The sequence below is a fragment of the Lynx rufus genome, unplaced genomic scaffold, assembly GCF_022079265.1.
Source record: "Lynx rufus isolate CCGP_SWC_20201006 ecotype Redwood Valley unplaced genomic scaffold, mLynRuf1.p SCAF_8, whole genome shotgun sequence".
NCBI lineage: Eukaryota > Metazoa > Chordata > Mammalia > Carnivora > Felidae > Lynx > Lynx rufus.
The window spans coordinates 49,346,371-49,373,383 of record NW_025814896.1 but is presented as its reverse complement, the minus strand read 5'-3'; the positions used below and the strand labels follow the sequence as shown (position 1 = coordinate 49,373,383).

At 45.5% G+C, this 27,013-nt stretch overlaps 1 protein-coding gene across 1 annotated transcript in view; it reads right to left on the bottom strand.

Moving 5' to 3' along the window:
* SYNDIG1 (synapse differentiation inducing 1) overlaps positions 1–27,013 on the bottom strand; it is a 99,168-nt gene that overhangs the window by 51,571 nt on the left and 20,584 nt on the right. Inside the window, exon 2 of the mRNA XM_047067873.1 lies at positions 15,527–15,664. Within this exon, the coding sequence (XP_046923829.1) occupies positions 15,527–15,664 (138 nt within the window). The remainder of the gene's footprint in view (positions 1–15,526; positions 15,665–27,013) is intronic.

Genomic DNA, 27,013 nt, shown 5'->3' with positions numbered 1-27,013 from the left:
GCATAGCCAGGGGCCAAGGACCACTGCACAGAACCAGGAGCTCCTGGTACTGCACCTCTGTTTGGTTCTCAGGATGTCACAGGACCTGTGTGGGGGCTTTAATCTTAAAAGAGATGCAAAAGAAACATGAACAACCTTGCTTTTAGAGGCATGCTATATCCTCAAAGTTCACACATTTGGAAATGTAATTTGAGGTGACCCATAAGGCCAGATGGAAGAATGTAAAATTTAATACATTGAGATTTTATCCTTAGATTGGGGATCTGCAGGCAATTCCTGGGCTCTGCTCTTGCACAATCAATCAACATGTGGGTTTCTATGCTACAAATAATCACAAAGTCAAGATACTAATTACTGAAACAAAGCATCACCTATAACTGAAAAAAAATCCATACAATACACTCCAGGGAACAAAACAGACATGATGTATTTGTTCATTTATATACCAAAACTAGTTAAAATCAGTAACTTACATCCAGCATAGATTCCAGATGGCAAAAAAAAAAAAAAAAAAAAAAAACCACATCAGAAATCTGATTTGTCTTGGCTGCCCCAGATCATTAATATTTATATGGAGTTGTTTACATCCAGAAGTTGCAAAACAACTCTCAAAAGCTACAATCAGCAATTAAATGTGCACATGGAGATAGAGATATCCAAGGAGGAGGGGGGAGAGGGAGAGAGAGGGAGAGAAGGGGGAGACAGGGAGAGAGAGGGAAAGAGAGGGGGAGAGAGGGGGAGAGGGGGAGAGAGGGGGAGAGGGGGAGAGAGGGGGAGATCTGATCTTTTGATGTCCACCCAGCTGCCATTGCACATTTTCTGATACAGGTTAAAATATATCCAGCTTAGTCAGCTCATCCCTCAGCCATGTTTTTAAATCATTGTCTGCAAGTCAACTCTGTTTCTGTGCCTACCTGGGCTTTTGCAGCCCTGAAGCTCCCTCCCCAAAACATTAACTGACACGACACTCACCTTGGGAGGCTGAGATGGACCTGTTCCAAGCCCCTCCCATGCACTTGGTCCCTTGGTAGCATATTCCTCCCCATGTGGTCCCTTCACTCCTGTTTCTCTGCACCTCCCAGGTCTGGGACATGCTTTGCCAGGTCTTTTTCCCGGACTCCAGCCACAGAGTTGTTACCTTGCTGGATCAGAAAATCTCTAACTCTCTGCCTCTAACTCTCTAACTCTCTTCAGTTTACTATGAATCAGGGGACATTTGAGATCATGAACTTGATGACAAAAGAGAGGGGGATGGTGAAGTACATAAAACATGAACTCCAGGACGTGTTGATGATTATGAACAACACCACTCAGTGTGTGGAATACACAAGGTTCTGGTTTTATGTAAATGCACCTGTTCTAAACACACAGTTTTGAAGCAAAAAGAATAGTGACAATTTTGGAAGTCTGCCCCTGTGACAAAGTTTATATGGGAGAACATGAAAATGCTGGTTTGTTTTGGGAAAAGAAGTGGCTAGAAAGATGGACAAGTGACAGCTTCTGAAAACACCCAGAGCATTTTTCTTCAAACATCTGAAAAGGTCCTAGTTCATTTTCTGACAAATATGTCTGCTCATTTTCTTGTGAAAAGATTTTTTAATCTAAATATAAGTTTATTTTAGAACATACTGTTTCCATACTGTGCTTCCTGACTAGTTTTCATGGTGTTCTGCTTCTAACCTGCTATTCTCTGGTTTAAAATGCTCTGTTAATAGGTGGACTCTCTGTATTCAAGACAGACTCTCTGTTCCATGTTCAAGGATCTCTGGCATTCCAGGCTGACTGTCCTATGTCAGTCTACTTCCTTCTGCAGCATAAAGTTTACATCAGTGTGATTTACTCCTCCCCTCACCCTCAGGTCACCTCTGTCTTTATCATTTCCAACTATGATGCAGGAACAAGCCAGATGGTCCAGAGGACAGTAGGAGCCCTCAACCCATGACTGATGGCACCTCCCTCTGTAGGTGGAGCACCTTGGAGGAATGAGATGGGTTCTGTGACCCAGAGGATCCCCGTGGGCTTAGTACCAGTTGTCCACAGTCCTTCATGGGTCATGTTCCCAGAGTATTTGTTTGGAGGACTGATTTGATCTCAGTCATTGCCAACTTCTTCCAGCTGTCTGGAAACTCATTTATAAGCCACATGGCTCATCTTTAGGAAATGACCAAGTGGAACATGGGTATGCACATCTCTGCATCAGGCACAAATACAACCAGGACTTAGTGAGCATCTAAGAAGTGCCAGACTGTGTGCTTGGTATCATTTACACAGGGATGCTGCTTCCTATGAGAGTGAATGAGGCATATATGGTCTCTGCCCCATTTTCTCACACACCTGTCAACCTTGGTAACTTTGTACTTGGTCACTCAAGCACAGCAAAGAGCCCATTCAACTTTCTGTTAGCACCAGAAGGAAGGGGGAATTCGAGCAATGGATAATCTGAGTTCTTCAACCAAGCCTTTGACTTTCTAATAAAAAATTCCTATTATGAAATAAATATATTCCCCATATAAACAATTAAGGAAAGAGACATGTACACTTATGCTTCTGGTAATGCTTCTAGTAACTTCCCTGCAGAAAGACAGCTAAAAACCCTAGAGCAAATATTAAAGAACATTTTTAAAAGCATCAAAAAGATAAGAAAATGAGCGGCTATTAGGCCAAGGCCCAGGAGAGGAAAAGAATCTTGTGGTACAGGACAGGCACAAGGAGATACTTCTGCCCGGGTGATGTGTGCTGACCCAAAAGAGGTGGCTGAGAGGCAGCGTTTGGGGTTACTTTTGGGGCACAAAGTCCACCAAAGAGGAATATCCTAGCAAACTAGCTGCTGCCACAGGATCGAGCAGCACAGACCTAAGCCATAGAAGAAACAGTGAAGTAGATGTAAACCCACCCTCCCTTGAATTACAGGCTGGCTTTGCATCTGCTCAAAACTTGAGCTTGGACTAAGGTGACCCTGAATTCTCTGTGCCCCACATCCCAGCAAAAGCAAAGAAATACCTCAAAATATTCCATGAATACTTTTTATCCCCAAAACAATGACCAGCATGGGATGCCTGGGTAATTCAGTTGGTTGAACATCCAACTTTTGATTTCAGCTCAGGTCATAATCCCAGGGTTGTGGGATCAAGCCCCATGTCAGACTCCATGCTTAACATGGAGCCTGCTTAAGATTCTCTCTCTCTCTCCCTCTGCTCCTCTCCTCCACACTCTCTCTCTCTCTCTCTCTCAAAACAAACAAACAAAGAAACACACCACAAAACAATGACCCATATACAACAAAAATCTAAGAAAATATGTCATAAGTGAGAGGGAAACAAAAAAATAGACTTGCAGGAGTACCCAACATTATAAGCATCAGTTATGGACCGTAAAACACCTCTGCTTATGATGTTCAAGAAAACAAAAGAAAAAGGTTTGAAATGTTGGCAGGTAATTTCTATAAAAAGTATAAACAGTGAATGGGTTTATCAGAAGCCTCAACACAACTGAGGAGAGAACTTCCACTCACAATTCCATATCTAGTGAAAACACCTTCAAGAATAAAAGTAATAAAATGTCATTTCCAATGACACAAAACAGATAGAATTTCACCAGCAGACTCATACTAAAGGAAATTCTTTAGATAAGAGGAAAGTTATTCAAGCCATAAGGTCAAGGATTCAGGAAGGAATAAGGAATGGAGTAAGTGGATTTTGCAAGTATATGCAGATAGATACTAACAATATAAGATGGTAACGATAATGTCTTCTTGGTGGTATCTATATCTGTCTATCTACCCTTATATTTATATTTAAAAAGGAAATAAGAAAGGCCCAAATTTATAATTTGAAAAGATTTATAAAACTGATGATTTAGATGAAACTGACAAAATTCTAGAAAAATACAATGTACCCAAATGCAAATTAATTAGACTTATCAATATTAAATACATTCAATTAGTAATTAAAAATCTCCCTATAAAGAAAGCTCCAGTCCAAGATGACACCAACAGTGAGTGCCATAAAAGGTTCAACAACTAAATAATTTCAGTTTTATATAAACTTTCAGAGAAAAGAAAGAAAATGCAATAAATGCAAGGTCGGTTTAACATTTTCGAATCAGCCAATGCAACTCCTCTCATTGTAGATTGAAGGAAAACATTCACATAGGTTTCATTTGCACAAAAAGCCTTTGAGAAATTCAACATCCTTTCTTGATCAAATAATAAGGTATATGGAAGGTTCCATGTACTATTAAGGTTGGAAATGTCCCCTTAGATACCCAAGACATGATAAGAATGTCACTTATATTCAGTGTAACTCTTGCAAGTCCAGTCAGGAAAGATAAAGCAATGAGGGCTTGGGGATGCAAGCTCAGGGGGTAATATCATAAAGGTATTCAAAGAAGTGAGTCCTGTGGAAGTCTCCACAGTGCTCACTGGTGGGGACAGGGGCGGTGATCAGGAGGCAGTATGGCAGAGGACACTGGATATTCTATTTCTTGACCTAGGTGATGGTTACTTGGCTGTGTGTTTTATAACAATTTGTTAAGCTATACAATTATGTGTGTGAGTATTATTTTCAAAGTAAAATTGGATTGAAAAATCATCTTCAGATTAATGGTGTTAAAACAAACACACAAATAGGAGTAGCTGGCTGGCTCAGTGGATAGAACATGAAGCTCTTGAACTCAGGTTGTGGGTTTGAGCCCCACGTTGGAGATAGAGACTACTTAAAAATAAAATATTAAAAAAAAACCACAACACACAAAAAACCAACAATGCAAACAAAAACACATGTGTGGAAAGGATAGAAAAGCCAGTCATTGCCTATTTGGGGGGTTATTTTCTTTCCAGTCCCTTTCTGTTTTTCTGACTTTCAAAAAATGTATAACAATATATCCCACATCTGGAGAGTGCAACATTTTAAAAACTGAAGACATAAAAAAGAAATCATTTGACTGATTCTTCCAACAAATGACCATGGGATTAATTTTGAAGCCACAAACTGGCTCTTTGTTGAAAGGACAAAAGGGAACTGATAAGAAAGTTAATAAAAAACAATTTCTACAAGAGAAAAGTAGTAAACCCAAATCAATCTGCATTAAATTGAAAACAAAAAGCGATCATAGATGAGACTGTATTAGAACTTCTAGGAGCCAAAGGTGGGCACAGAGGGACTTTACTGGTATTGCGGTGTTTCCTTGGAACCTCACTCCCTGTGAGCCCCACGCTACTGTGCAGTTAACCTGCTGTGTGATCCTGAATAAGTTAAACAGCCTTGTTGAGCTTCAGCTTCCTCACTTGTGGGGCCAGAGGGAAACTGCCTCTCAGCCAGTGGTCCTCATGAGGATGAAAGGTGATCCACTGTCAACTTGTTCTGAAGTGGCTCTGAGTGTATCTGAAGGATTCATAAATAGCACATACCCTGATATGAACAGGGTCTACCCACCTTTTTCATCTGTGAAATGGTGATAATACTGGTACCTCATTTAATAGGGCCATTGTAATAATTAGGTGCCCATAAAGTACTTTGCACACTTCCCAGCTCAAATTTAAGGCAATGCTCTTACTGTAGTTCTGGTTCTATGGAGTGTTGCTGCTCTTGCCTTGTAAAGAATAAAGGTTGGATGTTACCTTATTACTTATTACACTTTACTTTTGGTGTCGGTCTGGTTTGGGCCACAAGTGTTCCTGCTACGTTTTCAATACTCCTGTGTCCTTGGAGGAGGGGCAGTCCTTGGAGGATAACAGGAGCTAAAGCTTCAGGTTGCTGGATGCCCAGGTGACTAGCTCAGTGCTTTCAGGAGGAGAGACATGAGACACATCTCCTGTGTCTCAGAGCCCCTCAGGCTCCTGCCTCTGGCTGGTCACTGCCTCCTCTGCCCCAGGCCTCTCCTCCACTACATCCCAGGCAGGCACATCACTCTACCTGTGCAGGGCCATGGGAGCAGGATGAAGTTCCCTCTCCAGTGGCCCCTGCCAGAGAGGTCCTGAGTGCTGAGCAGCCAGCATTCCTCCACTGGGAGGTGGTGGCCAGCATGGTAAGGCACCCACTTGCATTTCTTTCTTCCCTTCCATGCACCATTTCCATTTCCCTTCACTTTCGTTGACCTGGGGTTGTACCTCCAAATAAAGCATTAGAACCCCAACTTTGCTGCAGGTTCCATGTTCTAGGGAGCCTAGGGAAAGTCCAAGAGGCTGGCAAATCTTTATTCTCGGTGCTCATTAGTCTGCTGCTATGGCATTAGGCATCTCCCAGGGTCCCACAGGGGAGGCAGTGACCCCCGTCCCAGCCCTCACAGGCTGGGCCAGGGCCACACTCAGCCACTGCAGCTAGGGCTCTCCCTCTCCCAGCCCAGCAGCTCCTGATGAATAAGGCCAAAATTTGTACACTCTGTAATAACTATAGCTCTTTCACAATCATACATAACATGGAATGGGGCAGTCCCTGGGGAGGTAAAATGTGTTCTGAAATATTAGAACAGAAATAAGGAAAAGCACATGCAGCCCTTCCCATAATATAAAGACAGAATCTCTTGTGCTCACACTATTTCTTCCTTCTTAGCTTGCACTTTTAGCTGCAGACAAATGCACAGTGGATATCCATCATCTGTCTCCTGAGCAGTGCTGCCAAGACAGCTCCTCTGAATGCATTGTGGAAGACCATGAGAAGGGTTTGAGTGGTAGGCTGGGGGTAAGGAAGGAAGGAGGAGGAAATTTAGGGTCCATCTCTTCCCTGATCCCCCATGGGGGAAATAATCCCATTGCCTCAGCACCCCCAGACACTGCATGTACCTCTCTGTGGTGCCAGGAAGCTCTGCACCTCAGCAACAAGAATAGCAGATGCTCAAAGTCAGATGCTCCTTTGCCTCTTGCACAAGTCACAACACCTGTGGGCAGTGAGTGACACCCCTGTGGTTGGCACACAGACTAACCACATAAATGTGAAGGTGTCCAGTTGATGGTCATTGACATCTGAGGGTGACTTGGGGGAAGGGCAAGGACTCAGAAACCTCATGTAGAAAAACACATATGTGGGTGCTGTGAAGAAGCAATGTTGCAAGGAAGAAGATTTCTTCACATTTAATCATCTCTCCAAGTTGCTCTTAGCAAAATAAACACACACACACACACACACACACACACACACACACGAGTTATTCCAGCTGCAAGACATCAAAAGTCTAGGTAATGAGCAGAAGTCCCTAACAGTTTCCTGCTCCCTATTTTCAAATCATCTTACCAATATCACATTTTTCTAAGAGCAGATCAGTTTGTTCTTTCCATATCAATACATAGGAAGATGGGGCAAGTCATCTATGGCCCAATGTCCCAATGGCCCCATGGGTTGGTTCTTTTTAGTACCAATAATGTGGTGGCTCAAGAACCAACTACAACAGCAAATCCAGAAAATGGCATTATTTGGCAATCTCCAAGGAAACCATTCCCTCACTCTCTTTGAGTGGCACAATGTCTTGAGTGACTACAGAAAAGTTTGGGTTCTTTCTGGGAAATTGGGTGAAAACATTGTCAAGAATCCTACAAATAAGCCATAATCAATTAGTGTTAACATCCAAGGTGGAGATTCAGGAGGGAAGCATTTAATTCCCATTGGACAGTAAAAATGTTCCCCATGTCTTCTACCAGGGCTTATCTGAGTGACAGGTTTTCACACCCCAAATGCCATAATTGTCTCCCTCCACCTTTGCAGAATTTGTACAGCCACTTATTCAGAGGGAAGAAGACAGCCTGCAATGTACTTGACTTATGTTTCTACTCTGCTAGAGAAAGTCAAATTCAGGAAAAAGAACAAGTACCTTTAGTATATATTATTACTCAGGACTGCTTTGTTCTCTCCTATAATTTAATATTATCAGTCCTACTGGAGTCAGATGGGGGAAGGACAGGCATATCCCTAGGAGCTATAATCAGGGTTGTTATTTCACTGAGAAAACAAGAGGAAAAGATCTAAGACTTAGATATTTTCCCCTATATGAGTATTCATAATGTCTAAAGCAAGGCCCAGAGTTTCTCTAACACTTGAGTGCTATTTGGGTGGAATCAGTAATCAAGTACATAATTACTGAGCAGCAACCTGGACAGTGATGTTGGGTGAGGGGCTGGGGGCTGATCCTGGCTCTGCCCCTGGAGATGTGACCTACTTGATTTCTCTGGGCCTATTTTATCACCTGAAAATGGGGACAGGAGGACTCTCCTCAGAGGCACAGGGAGTGAGTGAGGGCATAGTGCCTGAGCATAGCAAATGTGTAGTACTAGGGCACTTATCACTGCCCACCCCCCACTGCCCTCGAATCCTTCCTTCCCTTCTTATTTTGTCCAAATTCTGCAGCCCATCCTCACACCTACTCCTTTGCCTATGTACTGAGTCCCTGAATCCCTTGCTTGTGGTCTTCTTCAGGCAAGTTGGCAGCCCTGGTGCATCCCCTCTGCCTGGGCCCCAAAGAATTAGGCAGGGGAGCCCTGCAGAGGGTCTTGCTGCCAAGACATGCACAGGGGCATCAGGGACCACAATCCTGCATGCTCTCCCTGGCCCTCAGTTCCTCCTTCCTTCTAGGACTTCAACCCCTGCTACCTTAGGAGCTTCCTGTGCAACTCAGGAACCTGGAGCCCTAAGATGAGGGCTCTGCACCCCACCTGCCTCCTGTGGCTCTGCATGAACTAGGGAACTCTTAAAGACAACAACTGCTTCGGGGCGACTGGGTGGCTCAGTGGGTTAAGTGTCCGACTCTTGGTTTTGGCTCAGGTCATGATCTCACAGTTTTGTGGCTTCAAGCCTTGCATCAGGCTCTGTGCTCACAGAAGAACCTACTTGGTATTCTCCATCTCCTCTCTCTGCCCCTCCCTTACTCGTGCTGTCTCTGTCTCTCTCAAAATAAATAAATATTTTTTTTCAAAGAAAGACAACTGCTTCCACTTACTCTGCCTATCCACTCAAGATCATCTCTCCAGAAATTCTCTTTCACCAGCTCCCTCTTCCCCTCGAGTGCCAAGTCAATTTCCCCTCTCTGTTGGATCATGTTCTTCAGCATACAGATATGCTATGATTTCTTCCACTTAGAATAACTTTTCTTAACATGACATCTCCTATTAACTATTCCCCCTTTCTCTTTCTGTTTACAGCAAATTTCTTCAAAAAAGATAACTTGATGCATCATATCCAATGGCTTTCTTCCCATAATCTTTAAAAAAAATTTTTTTTGGTTAAAATATACCTACAGAAAAGTGCACAAATCATTAAATGCAATGCTCAATAAATGACCAGTTTTCATTTACTGAGCTTTACCTTTGTGGGAATACTGGCACGTGTGTAACTAGCACCTGGGTCAAGAAATGGAACATCCCCAGCACCCATGACCACCTCCCATGCCCCCTGCACAGTGCCTGCCATTCTAGTTCCCAGCAGCACAGCTCAGGGATTGTTCTTTCCTGTTCCCTCTTGAGCCCACAGACATAGCCTTTCACTTCCAGCACTCTGGAAACTGCTCTTGTCAATGCTGCCACCAGCCTCCTCATCGCTGAGACCTCAATGTTTAGACCTCATCCTCCATTCCCGTCCCCAGCCCAGACTTCTCTCTTGAATCCCAAATTCACAGAAGGCAGCACACAACAAGCTGCCTTCTTAGTGTCTCCACTTGGATGCCAGCAGGCACTGAAAACCTGACAGGTCAAAGTCTGGTTCCATCTGCTCCTGTGGCACACAGCCAGCGTGTCCCCCCAGCCAGTGGAACCCATTATCCAGTAGTTCCTTCCCTTCTCTCTGTCTCACACCCACAACTGAAATCTGTTGGTCATTCTTCCAAAAGCCATCCTGGTGTCTCTACCTCTCACTAAATTCCCAACCATGACAGTGGTCCAGATCACTACTGGATTGTCTACTCCTGGATGGTTATACCAGACTCCAACATGGTGTCTCCTATCCTTATGTTCCACATGCTCCCCTGATAAAGTGTAGACAGATGGTGTCTTTCCTCTGCTCAAACATCCCAGTGGCTTCTCAGCCCAAAGAAAAAGCCCAAGTCACTGTTACAACCTAAAAGGCCCTGTGGGCTCTGCCCCACCTCACCCCTCTCTTGTCTTATTTACTCTTCCACAATCAAAGGTCACCTGCTGCAGCCACACCGGCTTCCAAATCATTCCCTGTATGTACCAGGCATGTTCCTCACTCAGGGCCTTTGCACTGGCTGTCCCTCTGCCCAGAAGCTCTTCCTCAAGTGATCCTCATGGATCAGCCTGTAGTTTCATTATTAAATGTCACCCCCTCAGCAAGTCCTTCCATGGCCACCCTAATTATAAATGTATGCCCATATCCATTTCCAACTTAATTTTTCTCTTTTATAACATAACACTATTGGATATGCTATAAGTTTACTTTTGTATGTTCTTTGCTTCTCATCATGAGAATGTCAGTTCTGTGAAGCTGGAGTTCTGTTTTGGTTATTGCTATATCCCTGCACCCAGAGGATGGCCTGGCACGTAGTAGGAGCTCAATAAATGTCAGATGAATGACTGGATTTTAAGGGCACTATCATATGCCAGGTTGGACTCTCATTCTTTTTTTTATATATATATATATGAAATTTATTGACAAATTGGTTTCCATACAACACCCAGTGCTCATCCCAAAAGGTGCCCTCCTCAATACCCATCACCCACCCTCCCCTCCCTCCCACCCCCCATCAACCCTCAGTTTGTTCTCAGTTTTTAACAGTCTCTTATGCTTTGGCTTTCTCCCACTCTAACGTCTTTTTTTTTTTTTTCCTTCCCCTCCTTCTTCTTGGTTTTATACTATAAAGAGATTCCTCTTTCCTCCCCCTAATTTGTCCAATTCCCTTTGCTGGTGCTATTCATAAGATTCATAATCTTATTCTTAATACCCATTTTTCATTTAATTACTGTTATGATATTTCAGTTAGTAAAAGAAAGAAACATTTTATGAAATGAAATGAAATCAAGACATAATAAATACTCGAATTCAGGAGACATTTGCAGCAGACGCAGCACATACAAACCTCCGGCCTGCCCAGCACTTGAGCCCAGATCCAAGGACTCCTTGGGGAGGGCCCCCAGACTCTGCCTCGTTAGCACCTGCCCCATGGGACTTAGTGAGGCACTGAGGGTCCACTAGAGTGGATGTGTCTTTCTCACTTTACCCTGCTATAAGTGGGGTGAGGGATGGTGGATTTAGAAGCAAGTCCTGTGCTTCTAATTTTGTCTGCTAACAGATAAAAGTCAATATTATGTTGTAGAAGATTGCATTTTAAGGGTTAGAAATACTGATATTTGCATCATGTACCCATACTTGCTACCTCTCTGATTTCTGTCATTTAATCCATTGAAACTTCAGTTTTGTCATCCACAAAGTGAGGATAATAACTGTCCACCTTTCAGACTCATTGCAAAGGTTAAATAAGAAAAAGTGTGTGCAATAAGTAGCTCACAGCAGTCACTTGGCAAATTATGGATTCATTTCCATCCTCCACATCATTGAGAAGCATTAGTTCCTAGACGAATCTGCCAAAATTGCATACAACACTTTCCCCTCTATAAACTGGTTTACAAAATCTGCTTGCATTGGGGGCTGGATCAAACAATTAATGTTGCTGGAGTAAAATAAGGTTGTGATGAATGCCATGCTCATCCCCCCACTGGCCTCCACATCGAGCCCTCCTTCCTGATCAGGCCCCGCCTGCTGCCTCTTCCAAAGGTGGCTCCGAGCCAGGCCATTTTGGTAATCCCAGCTCACTGTCAGCCACCTTTGGCCTTAGGACACCATCTGACTTCACTGGACCCCGGTTTTACAACCCACAGAGTGGGTACCATATGATGGTACTGCTGCCTCACAGTCTTCCTATGTTCAAATGCAGATTCGTGGGCTCTACCCCCAGATGCTCTGATCAAGCAGGTCTGTGCTGGGGCCAGACAGTGTGCATTTTTGACAGCTCTGGGTTTGTTGATGCTGCTGGTCAGGACCACGCCCCAAGCAGCCAGGTGCGCAGTATTTAACATAGGACTTAATAGGTGCTCAGCAGATGTCACCTGCTTTACTAACACTTTCAGTACTATTGTTACTGGTACTTAATTAACACCTTTTTAATTATAAAAACTGTTAGAGAAAATATCCTGTCTCCTTCCAGGTATCCTTTCACCTAGAGACCCACATGTATACAGACAAGTGGGATTTCCAGTAGAGCATGATCAGCACCTGCTTCTTTGCAGGAACCTTCTGGGGACTTTCTCTCTAACTTCACTTCGCTGACTTAGCTAGCTGCATGTTGTAGGTTATTTCAATACTGTTTTATGGATCAGGAAACAGGCCTGGCAAAGTTGCTTGCTGACCTGGACCCAGCCGGAATAAGGCAGAAAAAAAAACAAAAAAACAAAAAACTGGGTTTTGTAAGTTCAGGGATCCTATTAATTCTCCTCCCCACTTCTCTATGTCATCTAACCACTGAGATTTGCTTTGTTGTGTTTTCCTGGAATGGACTCACATGTTACTGAGTAGTCCATTGAGTGGATATTTTGACAATGTACAGACATCATCTAATTGTCAGTGACTATGCTGAGGTATGATCTATGATAAAAAGAAAAAGAATAACCTAAGTCACACTTAGATGTCAAAGATTTCCTTGTGAACCAGCGTTTGGAACCTAGAGGTCTCCTGGCTTCATAGATAGGCTGTTTGCTCCACTCTGACATCACCATCCCAGCCCCCCAGCCCCTGAGGGCAGCAGGAGGTGCCTATGGCCACCAACAAAGGACCCTGCAGAAACCAGCTCTGGGCTATCCTCTCTCCAGTGCCCCAGGGAGAGCTCCCAGCTGGCCTTGCCCAGGAAAGCACTGATTTAATTTAGTGTAATGACTCTCGGAGTGTGTCTGTTCTACTGCGAGCCGAGTGCTCTCCCCTTGGCAGCTCCCCTCCAATGCCTGCTGCAGACTTTGTGTCTGCAATTGGGCCGAAGAGACACAAACAGAATGCCCGGCAGCCTGATGGCTGGACTGGAGTGCTGTGTGCCCAGGCTGGTTGTCTCCCAGGTCTGCAGGAAAGCCCCAAAGTGCCACAGCTGTGGGCTATAAGCAGTGAGCTTTGTGGGCATGGGTCTCAGCCCAGGGAGAAGGATCTGGACACAGGCCTTGTGAAGGGCACTCACCTGCAGAGTTCTCTATGAAATGTGGCACCTCTTCTCTGTTGGGGTTCCCCTGAAGGAAATCCATGCTCACAGCATAATGAAAAGGGGGACTGAGAGCCCGGGATCCCCTGGAAACCCTCTTCTAATTCCAGTGCTGCAAGAAACCCCTAAACTCCTCAACAATGTCTGCTCTTCACCTCAGAGCAGTGTGAGCAGAGGCCTCCATAGACACTATATTTCACATTCACTATTAAACAAATACTCAGAATCGTCTTTACCACTGAAGGTATTAAACGTCTGATGCATCAGGCCCAAGTAAGAGGTTCTTAAGGTGTGGAGAATAAAATTACTCTCCAAGAAAGGATCTAAATGCCAGCGTTGGCAACTGTGGCCTCGGTTTTTCAGACAAAGGTGCTGTGCACAGCTTGCCCTGCTCCAGAGACGGGGGCCTCACCCAGGATGTGGAGCAGCCAAGACAGAGGCAGCCTCTCCCTCCTTTCCCTGTGCCCAGCCATTTACTCGGTGCTCATTTCATCCAGCACCCTGCCTACATGTTTATGTCAATGTTGGATGTTGTCCCTTTGAACACATCTGTCCCCATCTAAAATTTGGCAACCAAAATATAGCTCTGAGTACTCCCCCCACCTCCCAGCCAGGTAGGTAAAGGGCTTTCTTGGCAGGGTTGACCCAGGAGACTGGGAGTGACCCACCCTGCCTCACCACTGCAGGTAGCAGGACTGGGATATGGGGGGAGGGCTTAAGTTGAGCTTAAGGGAAAATCTGAATGGCCTGTGATGTGTGAGAAGCTGTTTCTCTTTGCTCTGCCCTCCTGACCTTCCTTTTCTTAGTGAAACTATCATGGCCTATTTGTAGCATGCTAATCCAGGTTCAGAGTGCAGTTTACACAGGAGCAGGCAGGCTCTATGTTCTACACACAGAGGGCATCTGTCCACATGCTTTTCTCCAGGTCCCACTGTGTGTCCTTAGCCCATGTAGTGCCCATGTCCCCTTCCTGGGGTCTGAGTATACCTAGGCCTGACTCTGCCCCATAGCCAGGCTGACCTCTGCCAGACCTGGAGTCTTGCTTCCTGTCCCATGCTTGTTCCCCCAGAGAAGGGGGTCTTTGGCATTTGTGGGATAAACTCACAAAAGTGAAGCTCAGACAGACCTTCCAGGCCAAGCTGGAACAATATGGAACAGCCACTTAGCCCAACCGCAGCAGTGCAGGACTGGCTGCCAACATACCCCCCCACTGCCCCATTATCCTTTAGAACCAGGACAGCAGAGCAGTGCTGACTGAGCAGGGCTCTGCCTCATCCCTGCCTGGAAGGGCCTCTTGAGAGTTCCTGCTAAGAAGCACCTGCTTTCAGGGGCTCCAGCATTATTAGCTGGTCCACTGCTCTCCCCTGTTCCTCTGTGATGTCATGAAAGGGGGAAGGGAGAAAGGACAATGTATCAAGGGACTCTTCTCTCCCCAAACAAAATGAGGTCAACACAGAAACCAGTAAGAAGCAGTGAGAGGCCATGCTGGGGTCAGCCAGGGCACCTGTTTTCAAGCCAGGAGAAATAAATGTTTCAGACACCAAGCCTGCCTGAATCTGCTGTTTTCAGCTTGAGCTCCAGAACCCTGGATGCTGGAGAGGAAGCCCTGAGCGCTGCGCACCCAGAGGACACACATGAGTGTGGGCACCACACTCTCCACCTTGCCGACCCAGGGAGCCACCTTGTCTTCCTCTGGTTGGGCTGGGCTGAGGTTTTGGGTGTGGTAACACTGAAACACACTGTAACTGGCAGGTATGTGTCAATTTGATTAATAAAAATGGGAACGGAAACTGTTTCTGCATGAATAGTCTTCATTTGCTAGAGAACATCTTCCAAAGCCTGGCTTCCATGAAGGCACAACAGGGCAAATGCTTTGCATGAAAAAGACCTGGGAACCAATGCCTCCAGAAACCTTCACACTGGAGGAGGGAGGGCGTGATTCACCCTGTGATGGGCCATTCCTCTCACCGAACTTCAGCTGAGGAGTACTGAAGTACAGGCAGCAGACACTATAACCTGTCTTATATGAATGAGCCTGTCACAGACAGAACCACTCCTCACCTGTTCTCCTTGCCCTGGGCACAGCGTCTCTCAGCGCTGGGTCGGTCCTGCTGGCACAACCCAGGCTCCCGCTCACAGGCAGCTTCGGTCCCGGATTTGTAAAAAGCAGCAGAAGACTCCAGCACTCACCAGTCCCAGCAGCCTGAGGTGAGGCCCATGACCTCCCTCATGGGCCTGTCCTCCAACTATAAACTGCAGGCCCCTCAGATAGCAAGAGCTGAACAGGCTTCTCGGGCTCTCCTCCTCAGTGACCCGGGTAGGCTGTGTGTGTGGCCGACAGAGACAGGCTTACCTCGTGGGACAAGTAGAAGGCTGCAATGCCCAAAGGCCAGAAGCAGCAGAGCATGGAGAAGACGCTGAGGCCCAGGTGGTCCCTTGGGGGCATCATGAGGAAGTTGTCCTCACTCTCTGTGTCACTCGAGTAGTCACTCTGCAAGACAGAAGAGGACAGGGATGGTACAGAAGAAGAGAGCATCACTAGTGGAATCACTGTACGATGCCCCTAGACATGGGTGCTGAGTCTGGAATGGAGAAAGCCCCTCTGGGAAGGTCACTGTTGTTATTGCCTACAAGTAGACTTCCCCCAAGAAAGGAAGCCCCCAGTTGAGGAGATCCTTATCAAGAACAAAAGAAAAAAATACTAAGTACTTGGCCCTTGAGTCATTCCATTGAAGATCAAATTTTACAGAAGCCCATTATTTCACAGATCTTTGGGACCTAGTGACACACAGTGGGGATAAAGTTTTAATCTATGCGAGGATGGGACAGGCACTCTCAGAAGGCCACACAAGGATGGGACTCCTCTCTTTATTCTAAGACTTCAAACAGGTTTATAGGACAAGGAGGGCTGGTGTTGGGCAAGGGGACACCGTCTCTGAGCCCCCTTCATGTCCCTAGACTTTGATCTGAGTTAGGACACTGCTGGGCCTGGTGTCAACCCCGGGTGAAAGTGCTGTCTCCAGAGGAGCTGATGGCTGCTTTGTTTGGAAGCTTCTCTGTGATGAGCCCACTTAGTGGGCCTGTGAGCTCAGCACAGGTCTGCCAGAGCCTCCTAGGGAACCTGAGGTAGGGGGTCAGGGACTGGCACAGGGCTTTGTAAAAATCCATGGAAGACTCCATCCCTCACTAAGCAATGACAGCCATGGACCAAACCTCCCTGCAGAAAATCTCACTACTAGCTCCGCGCACTAAATGGCTGCTGTCCTGCCAGCACCTCCAGGTCTAGATGTTATGACTAGAGGATGCTTTTTGCCTAATTGGTTATTCCATTTGCTGGGCCCCCATCATGAATTTTCTCTCCTCATCAAAACATGGCACACTCACGCTGACTCATCCAAAATCCAAGGCCAGCCTCTCTAACTGCTTATTTTATGCAAAGATAAAATCTCATTTTACTCCAGATTTTGTTTCCTAAAAAAGAAATGGAGCATTTCTTTCTGAAAGAGGGTCATTAGCTTCCTCACTCTCTTTGCCAGAGACAGAGGTTGTTAAACACACAGCCTCTGGATGCAGGCTGGAGACATTCAGTGCTCAATGCAGCCATGCTGGCTACTTCCTCAGGTGGCTTTAGGGGCAGGCAGTGACCTGAGGCACCAAACACTCCGGTGGATACCCCATGTGAGCGCTGTGCTGCTGGCATCGCTGCCCGGCCCACCTCCAGCAGTGCCCCCATGTGCCTCCCCTGACATTCGCATGCACACAAAAAGCCCACGTGGGACCATGGTCCTTCTCTTGGTTAACTAAATGCACATATCACTGCCAATCAGAGCCTCTAGTCAGCGTGCAGACAGACAAGGAGCTGCAGGGAACTAATGGAAACTTCCCGTTAGGACTCTGTTTCTATGTAGTTGAAGAACAGGCAAATTCTGATGATCTCACTCAAATCACAAACAAGGACCTTCTCCAGAGGGCCTGTGACTGAAGTGGGTGATGCGCTAGACAGTGGGTGTGGACACACTCTCACACATGCGCACACACCTACACACCCCGGCGGGTCAAGGACTGGAAGGCATCACTTCTCACAGAGGGCTGGCTCCTTTCCACTAGGCAGGCTCTCTGCCCTGGGGAGTCACCTGCCACTGGGGCAACATCCCCTCCGTGAGTTTGGGACTGTATGGCTTCTCCTCCATAGAGCCCTGTCTGTGAAATTCTATTCTTTTCACTCTGCAGCACTGCTTTCCATGTGGTCTCCTAAACAATGACGGGAAATGAAAATCACTGTCCTTATGTCTGTCTGGGGAGGGCACTGAGCAGCCCCAGGAATGCACAATTCATGGGTGAGACCTGGGCCCAGAGGGCTAGCCAGGGAGAGATGTACCTGCTGGGATGCCGATATCTTTGATCTGAATGAAGGATGTGCAATGTTTTAGGCAGAGCCTGAGTGTCTTCACAGCTGTGCATCTCCAGACAATGCTTGGCCTCCAGACCTTCACTTTGGAAACAGGAGTTGGCTGTCAGCACTGTGTATGTGGCTGAGCCATACCATGAATGGGCCTTTGCATGAGATGCTGGTGATCTCTGGGAAGGGAGGCACCTACAGTGACAATCCCAGGGCAACTCGTGAGCAGAGAGCCCCTGAGAGAGGTAGAGGACCAGGGATAAAAGGACAGCCACTTCTTCCAGCCCTCAACCCAGACCCTGAGCTAATAATCTTCACACCAATGAGTCAGCGTGCTGCAGGTGGATATGTTTGCACACAACCAACAACTTTGTCTATGAGTATTTCAGTTTTTTGGCTTTTGTGGGACTTCTTGTTTGTTTTATTTTACTAAGAGTTTTATATACCAGCACTCTGGATTCTCACAGCAACTCTGGAAATAAGTGTTGTTACTATTTTTGTTGTTGTTGTTCTTTTTATTTTATGAAGGACAAAGCTGGGCTCTGAGAGCTAAAAGCCTTGCCAAATCACAGAACTGCCCAGTCAATGGCCACTCCTTCCAGAACTCTATACTGTAAACTGTGCTGGGCAGTAACCACTTGGCTCAAAGCAAACCCCATTTTGGCTAAATTTGCTTCTTGCGCAAATGTGAGATGTCTTTTCTGCCTCGCCTGCCCCAGTGATTACAATGACTGCTTCTGGACTGATATGTTTGATGGCAGCAGTGGGATGGCCAGTGGCAGTAGTGGCCAGTAAGAGCCTTCTCAATCACGTTGCCAGAGCATGTGAATTGTTGCTGCAGACCACACAGGTACGCTGAGCTCTGGCTTCTATTTTTGGAACCTGCTTAGAATTACACTGCTATCCCCATGAAGCAAAGAATTAAATTTCAGGGCACTCCCCCAAAATCTTCACAGACTTTTATTTAGAAGCATAAGGGAACCACACTCTGTAAATTGCAAAGTTGTGGCTACACGGTACCAAAGTAATTAGTCAATTTTGATCAAAATAGATTTTAAAGATTCAGACAAATTACAGGGCAGACAAAAACAGCCCAGTTCATTTTATGTTCTGTCTTCCACCGGCGGCTGTTCTGTGGGTATAAGCAGCCGTGGACATCTTGCCATTAAACAGGGAGGAGAGGAGAGGAGATGAGTCCAGCCTGGGCAAGGCTGCATAGATACCAATAAACCAAATAGGGAAAACACACAACCACCAGTACCAAGAAATTCATCATGCACAGCAGCTGCTTCTAAAAATCCTTTTCATGGATCATCAGATTGGAGAATTGCAAGGCAGACTAAAAGCATTCCAAGGAGACTTACAATTCCTGCAGACGCCCCTTCTGAGGCAGCCAATGCTGGGTGGGCAGAGGAAGGGGCTTCTTGGTCCCTCTGCTGTGCCTTGCTGGCCCACTGGTGCCCCACACAAGGGACCCATTCTCTGCCCATTTCTACCACCTCCACTCAGAAGTTGTCCCCTTGTTTTGTTTTGTTTTGTTTTTTCCTTAGGATACTTCAATAAAACAATCATAATGCCAGGCACAATGCCCAGTGTTTTGCACATAACGATTCACTCAGCTATGTGAGTCTGGGCTGTGAGGATGCCATCTTAGGGATGCAAAGCTGGGCTCAGCCATGTCACTTGGTGTCACTCAAGGCCTCCCACATCCCCTGCCCACCCCCTCTGGGTCTCACACTGCCTCCCCTCCCCCACCCCCAGGTATAGCTTGCTCATCTGCAGTGCGGCTCCACGTGGCCCCAAGGAGAGAGTGTAGGTGCATTGAGCAGGATGGTACAGCAGCAGGCCTTGGGCGGCTTGAATGCAGGGTTCCCCATGGAGGCTTACTTCCCAGGCATGTAGGGGGTTGGTTCTAGAGTGTTCCTGACAGCACTGTTTAAAAACACCAAAATTACAAAATAATTCTACGTATAATTCTATATAATCATGGAAAAAAGATTTCAAAAGGAGAAAAAAAGAAATCTATATAATCATGGAAAATGATAATATAAATGTTTATTTCCTTAGAAAGATGTTTATAAGAACTTAGGTGAAAAACTAGAGTAGAAAGTGGAATAAGTCATATCCCTCCAGGATGTCAGAGTGTGCTTCTGGATGGCCAGGATATTGGTTATTTTTTTTTTCTCTCTGCATTTCTGGGTTTTAGCATTTTTCTATACTAAGTAAGTTCATTTAACAATGAAAATTATCAAGGTGCAGATGTGCTAACAGGTGCGGGAGCTTCCACCATTCCTTCATCCTCACTTAGAACCCTGTGGACTATGGTTTCAATGAGACTAGGTACAGAGAAATCACATAACATGGGCCTGTAGCCTGAAGAGCAGCTGCTGGATCAGGACTGGAGCTCAACACAACACATGAGCTCACTCACTGAGACACAGGTCAGACCTGACCTTGCCACTGGTCCCTCGGCCTTATCTCACTGAGGGTCAAGACCAGAGCCCTCAGAGCAGCCCATGACACTCCTCTGTGTTGACTAGCATGGCAGCCATAGCCACGTGGATCTATTTAAACTTGAATTACCTAAAATCAAACACACCCAACAATTAGTTCCTCAGCCAAACTACCACATTCCAAGTATTCGGCTGCCACAGGTAGTTAATGCCTATCACACTGAGCACAGATGTAGAACATTTGCAGTATCTCAGAAAATTCTATTGGACAACACTGTCTTCTAGGATCTGACCCCTATTAAGTTTGACTTCGTTGTCCTCCACCCACAGGCAACACTCTGATATTCCTGCAACATGCCTCAGGGTTTTGCACTTGCTGTTCTCTCAGCCTAGAATTCTCTACCCCAGAGACACATATGACTGGCTTCCCAACTTCATCTGGGGCTTTTCTCAAATGTCACTTGTCATTATAGCCTTTCCCAGATACCCCATAAGGCTGTCACTGCTGTCCCCCATTACTATCCCCTTACCTGTCTCCTTTGCACTGCAGGTGACACTAGTTTGTTTACTGTCTCTCTTCCTCTAAGCACTAAGAAGGCAGACAATTTTGCATGTTTTGGTCACAGCTGCACCCTATGTGCCCAGAACAGTGTCTTGCACATAGTAGGCACCCAAAGCACATGTGCTGAAAGAAAGAATTCACATGTACATGAAGCCAACATGGACAGTACCAGCTGAAGCAGCAAAACTCCCAGAGTTTGCCCAGAGTGCACTGGAGTAACCAGGGGATTTGCTCTACCTTGTCTCCTCTCCTTCTCCACTGGAAGTGCCTTCCCTAGTGCCCTCCAGAATGCACATCCTAACCATCCATTTAGGTGAGACCACAGGGAAGGTGGGGGAGAATGATGACACGGTCAGGTTCAAGGCTGTCTTAGGACAGCTGATGATACGGATAAGCCACTATGAGGATGTAGGCAGATGGACACAGCTCCCTCAACCTCCGTGTGTCTGTAAGAGGCACACCCAATGTTCTGTGGTCTTGTAGCCAGCATGGATTGTGAGATCCCCTGCCTATATGAGAGGAGTGAAGTGTGGGTGAGTGCCTTTGATACCCCAGAAAAGTCAATATCCAACAAAGCTTCTACTTCTAAAGGAGGAAATAGCTCCTAGTGAGCTATGTTGGCAACGTCAATGCTAGGTTTTAACTCCCGAAGTCCTTGCAGGGCCAGAACTGGGACCACCTGCCCTCACCTGCACTATCAGGTGGGTCCCAGGGATCCGCCTGTGTCCACTTAAGGGTTTTCCATGGCCAACTTGTCTGTGGAAGACCCTAATCCCTTCATCATTCAGTCAACTCATCTCTGAACCAGGCTTTCCCTGACACATTGAGGTCCACTGGCCTCTCCTGTATTGACATCAGATTACATAAAAACAACAGATGCATGCTGAGTACTCATTCTGTGTAATGTACACATAGCTTACAGATGACAAGGTATATAGACACCTGGAATCAGATCAGTAACACAGAATATGTTAGTATCTAAACACACTTTGTCCTAAATTATTAAGTAATTATTTTGGGCATGTAATTTAGTTTCTCCTACTAGGTAGTAATTGTCTTGTAGACAGAGATTATTTGCTACATCAGTGCAATGGGGGCAAGAAAAAAACCAACAAAATCTACTTGAACACTGAAACTGCCTCTTTGGACACTTTGAAAGAGCTTGTTTGTGGACCGTGTTGGTACATTTGGATGGCCCAGGTGGAGATTGTGGAGGGGACTCCACTGTTTGGGGGTTTCCTCAAAAGCCTGTGTAGGAGGGGTGAAAGGGGGATGGGAAGGGAGGGGGTGAGAGGGTTAGGGTGTCAGGAGCCTGGGGCACTATTAAGGGAGAGCAGCAGCATCTGGCATGGTCTTAGGATGGGAGCAATTGTATTCTTCCTCACAGGAGTAGAGACAATCCCAGAAAGAATCCCAAGTTCATGTATGTCACCCCTTCCTGGTGCTCGGTGAAGGCCAAGGAAATTGTGACTTCAGAATTTGGGAATCAGACCAGACAAGGAGCAAAGCAGATTATGAAGCCAGAACCTTGGCCTTTGCCCTAATCTCTTTCAAGTATGGGATGCTTGGAGCACATGCTCCCTAGTGTCCCAAGTGAAGACAGCCCAAAGCAGGTATGACCAGATTTCCCCTCAGCAACTCTCAATAGCCATCGCTCCCAAACTCATGCCCTGCATCATCATCAGACAATGAAACTATGTGCAATGTCAGTAAAGTATCACATGCATTTCACTCTCTAGTTCCTAAAACCTGGGAATTCCGTTTTTTCTGTTAATTAACTCCCCATTGGTCAGGAAGTTCAATGAATAGAAACACAAGGTTTCCTAATATATATGTATTTTTCACAACATGTTCAATTTTCCGCCAATAATGACAACCTATGCATTTATTCTTTGGAGGAACATCACAGTTTGCATGACAATGCAGGTTGCATCATTTTCACTTAATTGGGAGGGGGTGTGTTTCCATGCTACAGTTCATGCAGTGTGCCAGGGGCCTCCTGAAGGGCAGGGGAGGGGTGGAAGCCCTCAGACCCAAACCCCCTGCCTATGCATAAACAGCTCCACTGTTTTCTGTGTGCGTGTTGGGTTCCCAGGCAAACTTTGGTAAAACAAATGACACTCAGTGAAAGAAGGAAGGAAGGAAGGAAGGAAGGAAGGAAGGAAGAAAAAAGAGAGGAAGAAAGAAAGGGAGGAAGGAGAGGAATAAAGGGAGAGAGAAAGAAAAAAAGAAAGGAACAAAGAAAGGTTGAAAATGAGAGAGTTAATGCATCACTCAGAAATAATTTTTTTTTGCCTCCTGGTAATATCTGGCATAATATTCCCTAAATGATTTTATATTCCTTGAGGAGGGAGGTATTTTTAGAAGACAATAATCCAATTAAGAGCATAAAAATATGAAAATTTTCCAAAGATGGGGGAGAATAAAGTTAACTCAGAAGGGATATCAAATACCACATAAGCATCTTATGTTTTCCAGAATGAATGAGACCCAGTCCCCAATCTGTATAAACAGGCGCATGCAACACTGGGCCAACCATGCCTCAGTACTCATTTCGCACCTCGTCCTTCTCTTTGGGAAGCTCCCAGCTTGATTCTGGGTATCGAGTGGATGAGTGAGTGAGTTAATATGTGAGGAGATTATTTGCAAGGAGACTGTATGGAATAGACCAACATGGTGTACAAACATGGGATAGTGGAAACCAAACAGACACTGCTTGGTGGGTCACCTCCAGTAACTGTGTTCTTCTTTCTATTGCTTCCAAGTTTGTTTTTTCCTTTGTGGTGGGGGCTTCCTGTCTTAGTTCCTCGTATAGTCCCATGAAGGCTACATTCCCATAATCAATAGATTTGATTAATCTGTAACTTTAATTTCCTTTTATTTATCTATTTTTATTATTATTTAAATGTTTACTTTGGACAGAGGATCAGAAGTGGGCTCAAACCCACGAACTGTGAGACCATGACCTGAGCTGAAGTCAGACACTTAACCGACTGAGCCCCCCAGGCACCCCACTTTAATTTCCTTTTAAAAAGGCTAAGCTTCTACACATCAGGTTCCAGGAGGGCTTCAGGAGGAGCCCCTGCCAGGCTGCATCCTGCATTCATTACCTTCAGAAAACAAACTCAGTGGAGGTTGACCTGATGAGGCTGGGAACACACAAACAAGGTTTTTAGGGCCAGGTCTGCAGCATTCTGGGGAGACAGGCATTCCTTCACACAGAGAAGCTCTCAAGACAGAAACTTCTGCTGCTGGTTACTTGTAATGGACAAAGTGCAAAATCATCTCTTATCTGAGAACTGTCTAATTATCATCTAGGGGTGGTTGTAGCCTTAGGACCTATAATGTTCTGGAAGCAGGAGCAAATGAAGCAAGGTTCATTAAGATTTATGTCTGGGGGTCACTCCTGGTTTATCACTGCTTATGAAAGTGGGGTGTGATGGTAACACATGAGCACACAACAGGGCTATTCCATATGCCTGTATTAATTTAAGTGCTTGTTTTCTAACTAGATATGGGTATTTATATTATGTTTTTAAATGTTTTATTTATTTATTTATTTATTTATTTATAGCAAGCTGGGGAGGAGCAGAGAGAGAGGGAGAGAAAATCCCGAGCAGGCTCTGCACTGTCAGCACGGAGCCTGACGTGGGGCTCAATCCCACAAACTGTGAGATCACTACCTGAGCTGAAACCAAGAGTTGGATGCTTAACTGACTGAGCCACCCAGGCACCCCACTAGGTGTGAGTATTTAATCCAATGGTTAGGTTAGGAGAACCAGCTCCCTCTATGACTTCCCCTACCAGGTCAGGTCTTCTTGCAGTCTGAAAGTGCTCAGGGGCCCTGGGAAAGAATGCTTAGCAAAATGCTTTTTTAAGACCCGCGGTAGCATAACTCCTCTTAGAAACAGACTTTGAGTATAGAATTGGGGTGTGTTGTTTTCCTGGGAGATGAGCACAGGAAATATCACAGGGCAGAGAAGTGGGACATGTCTGGGAACACCACCAATACACCACCAATAAAGGATGTGTATTGAGGCAGGCACCTCTATGAGACCTCTGGGGCTTGGTCCTGCTGGGACCTCAAGGGGCCAGAGTGAGATCATTCCCAAACTACCTCCTGCTGGTTAGTGGATGAGGGTTGTTCCTGGGGCCAAAGGTTCTCCTACACTTTGCAGATGGTCTCTCAGGTCCCCAGAGAAAGTCCTCAGGTAGATGGAGGCCAGGCCAGGGGACCTTCTCCTGAGGACTACTGATAGCAAGTGCTACAGAGCCCAGGGAGAAACTGGGAGTGTTAGACACCCTAAAAGCTTGAATCAGGGCAATGCTACGTGGAGCAAGAACCACACTCAGTGAACACCTGGGAAGGGTGAGCAAATGGGGGGCCACAAGGTACGTGGGCATCCAGGATGATAAACCCCATCCCTACCAAGTAAATAAGCACAAAGAAAAAACATGCATCATGTGTGTAAGACTTGATGTAAAATAACACCACACAAATGAGGTAAAACTGATCTAGGCATAGCAAGTAATCATTGTGTGTTGGTAATTAGGTTACTTTTTCACTCATGTTTTTGTTTTTAATCCACAGTGTGGATGCAGCTGAGTTGTACACTGGACTTCAGATTTTGTGAAGAAATTGAGATTTCCATCTGAAGGTCCCTTGCTCAATTAAGGACCTGGGCGCAGCATGTACAAAGGCCTGGGTGAGGAGTACTGTACATGCATAAGGCTCTAGAAAGAAAATGGTGTGAAGTGGGAGCAGAGAGGTGCTCACAACCAGACCATGCAGAGTCCTGGTCACTTTCCACTGCTTGAGAAAACCAGGTCTTACCTTACATCAACCAAGTGACCAGGAAATAAACAGGGACCTATTCTTTTATGGCCAACCCAGAGGGCTGGTTTACAACTAACCAGCCCTAGCATGTCGAGTTATCACTAACTGTTGATCCAGTTTCTAAACGTGGATCCCTGCTTTAGTATGATTCATTATTGCATAAGGTAACGATTGTCCTTTTTAGATTTTCTTGCTTCCAGTTTATGTTACATTTGTCTGAGGAACTCAACACATAATCTACCCAGTTCCTCACTGTTTTCAGGTGAGAAGTCCAAGTAGTTGTAACAAGGTGAATTTGGACTGGTTTGAAGGTAAAGAGGGAAACAAGGACTGAAATCTTAATCCAGCCTTCTTGCCACTGTGGTGTGTCTCACTCCCAGAGTCCCTCATCAACAGAAGTATCTAGATGGAAAGCCTCCTGAATTACATGGCCTGGGCTCTGTGCCTGCCTCACGAGTCCAGGTGGAATCATACTCAATCACATTCACAGAAAGGACAAGGAAAACTACACCAAGACACCACTTTTCACCTATTGTCAAAAATTAAAAAGCACAATCAACGATATTATTAGGTTGTGGGGAAACAGGCTGATTGAGATGCAAATGGGTGCAGCCTTAGGAAGCATATTTGTCAATATAACATAATTAAATATGTGTTTATTTTTGGCCCTGTAATCTCATTTCTAGGAATTTATCCGGAAGATTCACCTCCAATAATATGGAAATACATATGCATGAGGTTATTTGCTGCAGCATTATATGTAATTCCCAACTACTAGAAATGACTGAAGTGCTCATTTAAAGGAGAGTGTTCACATAAACTGTGATACATCTACACAATGGAATACAATGCAGCTTACAAACATATGAAGTGCTCCACTGTGAGCTGGCTGGACTGGAATTGAGGGTATCTGTTTCTACCTATCTATAAATAGATCAAATGTGTGTATATATATGGATACACACAGTTACACTGATATGTGACATGTGCACATAGGTGTTTTCCATCTAGGTTTGCTGAGAGTGCCTGGAAACAGTGATCTCCATCCCCAGGGGCAGTGAGCAGACTTAGCACCCAAATGTTAGTTTTTAAATACCGTTCTCCAATAAAAGCACCCAGGGTTCTTTGGAGAAATGGCTGATTTCAGGGCTAGGATTGCCAACACAACAGGATACATCTAGAATAGCTTGCTGGGGGCGCCTGGGTGGCTCAGTCGGTTAAGCGGCCGACTTCGGCTCAGGTCACGATCTCGCGGTCCGTGAGTTCGAGCCCCGCATCGGGCTCTGGGCTGATGGCTCGGAGCCTGGAGCCTGCTTCCGATTCTGTGTCTCCCTCTCTCTCTGCCCCTCCCCCGTTCATGCTCTGTCTCTCTCTGTCCCAAGATAAATAAACGTTGAAAAAAAAAATTAAAAAAAAAAAAAAAAAAAAGAATGATGAGTTACGTCCAAAGTGCACAGAAGCCAAATTGAAGGGGGCTGTCGAGTACATAACAAAGTACCACAATAAATAATGTAATAAATGGAACAGTAACCCACTGAATAAAATAAGAACCAATTGGCCCAGCCTGAAATAAAGTTCTAAATGAGGGA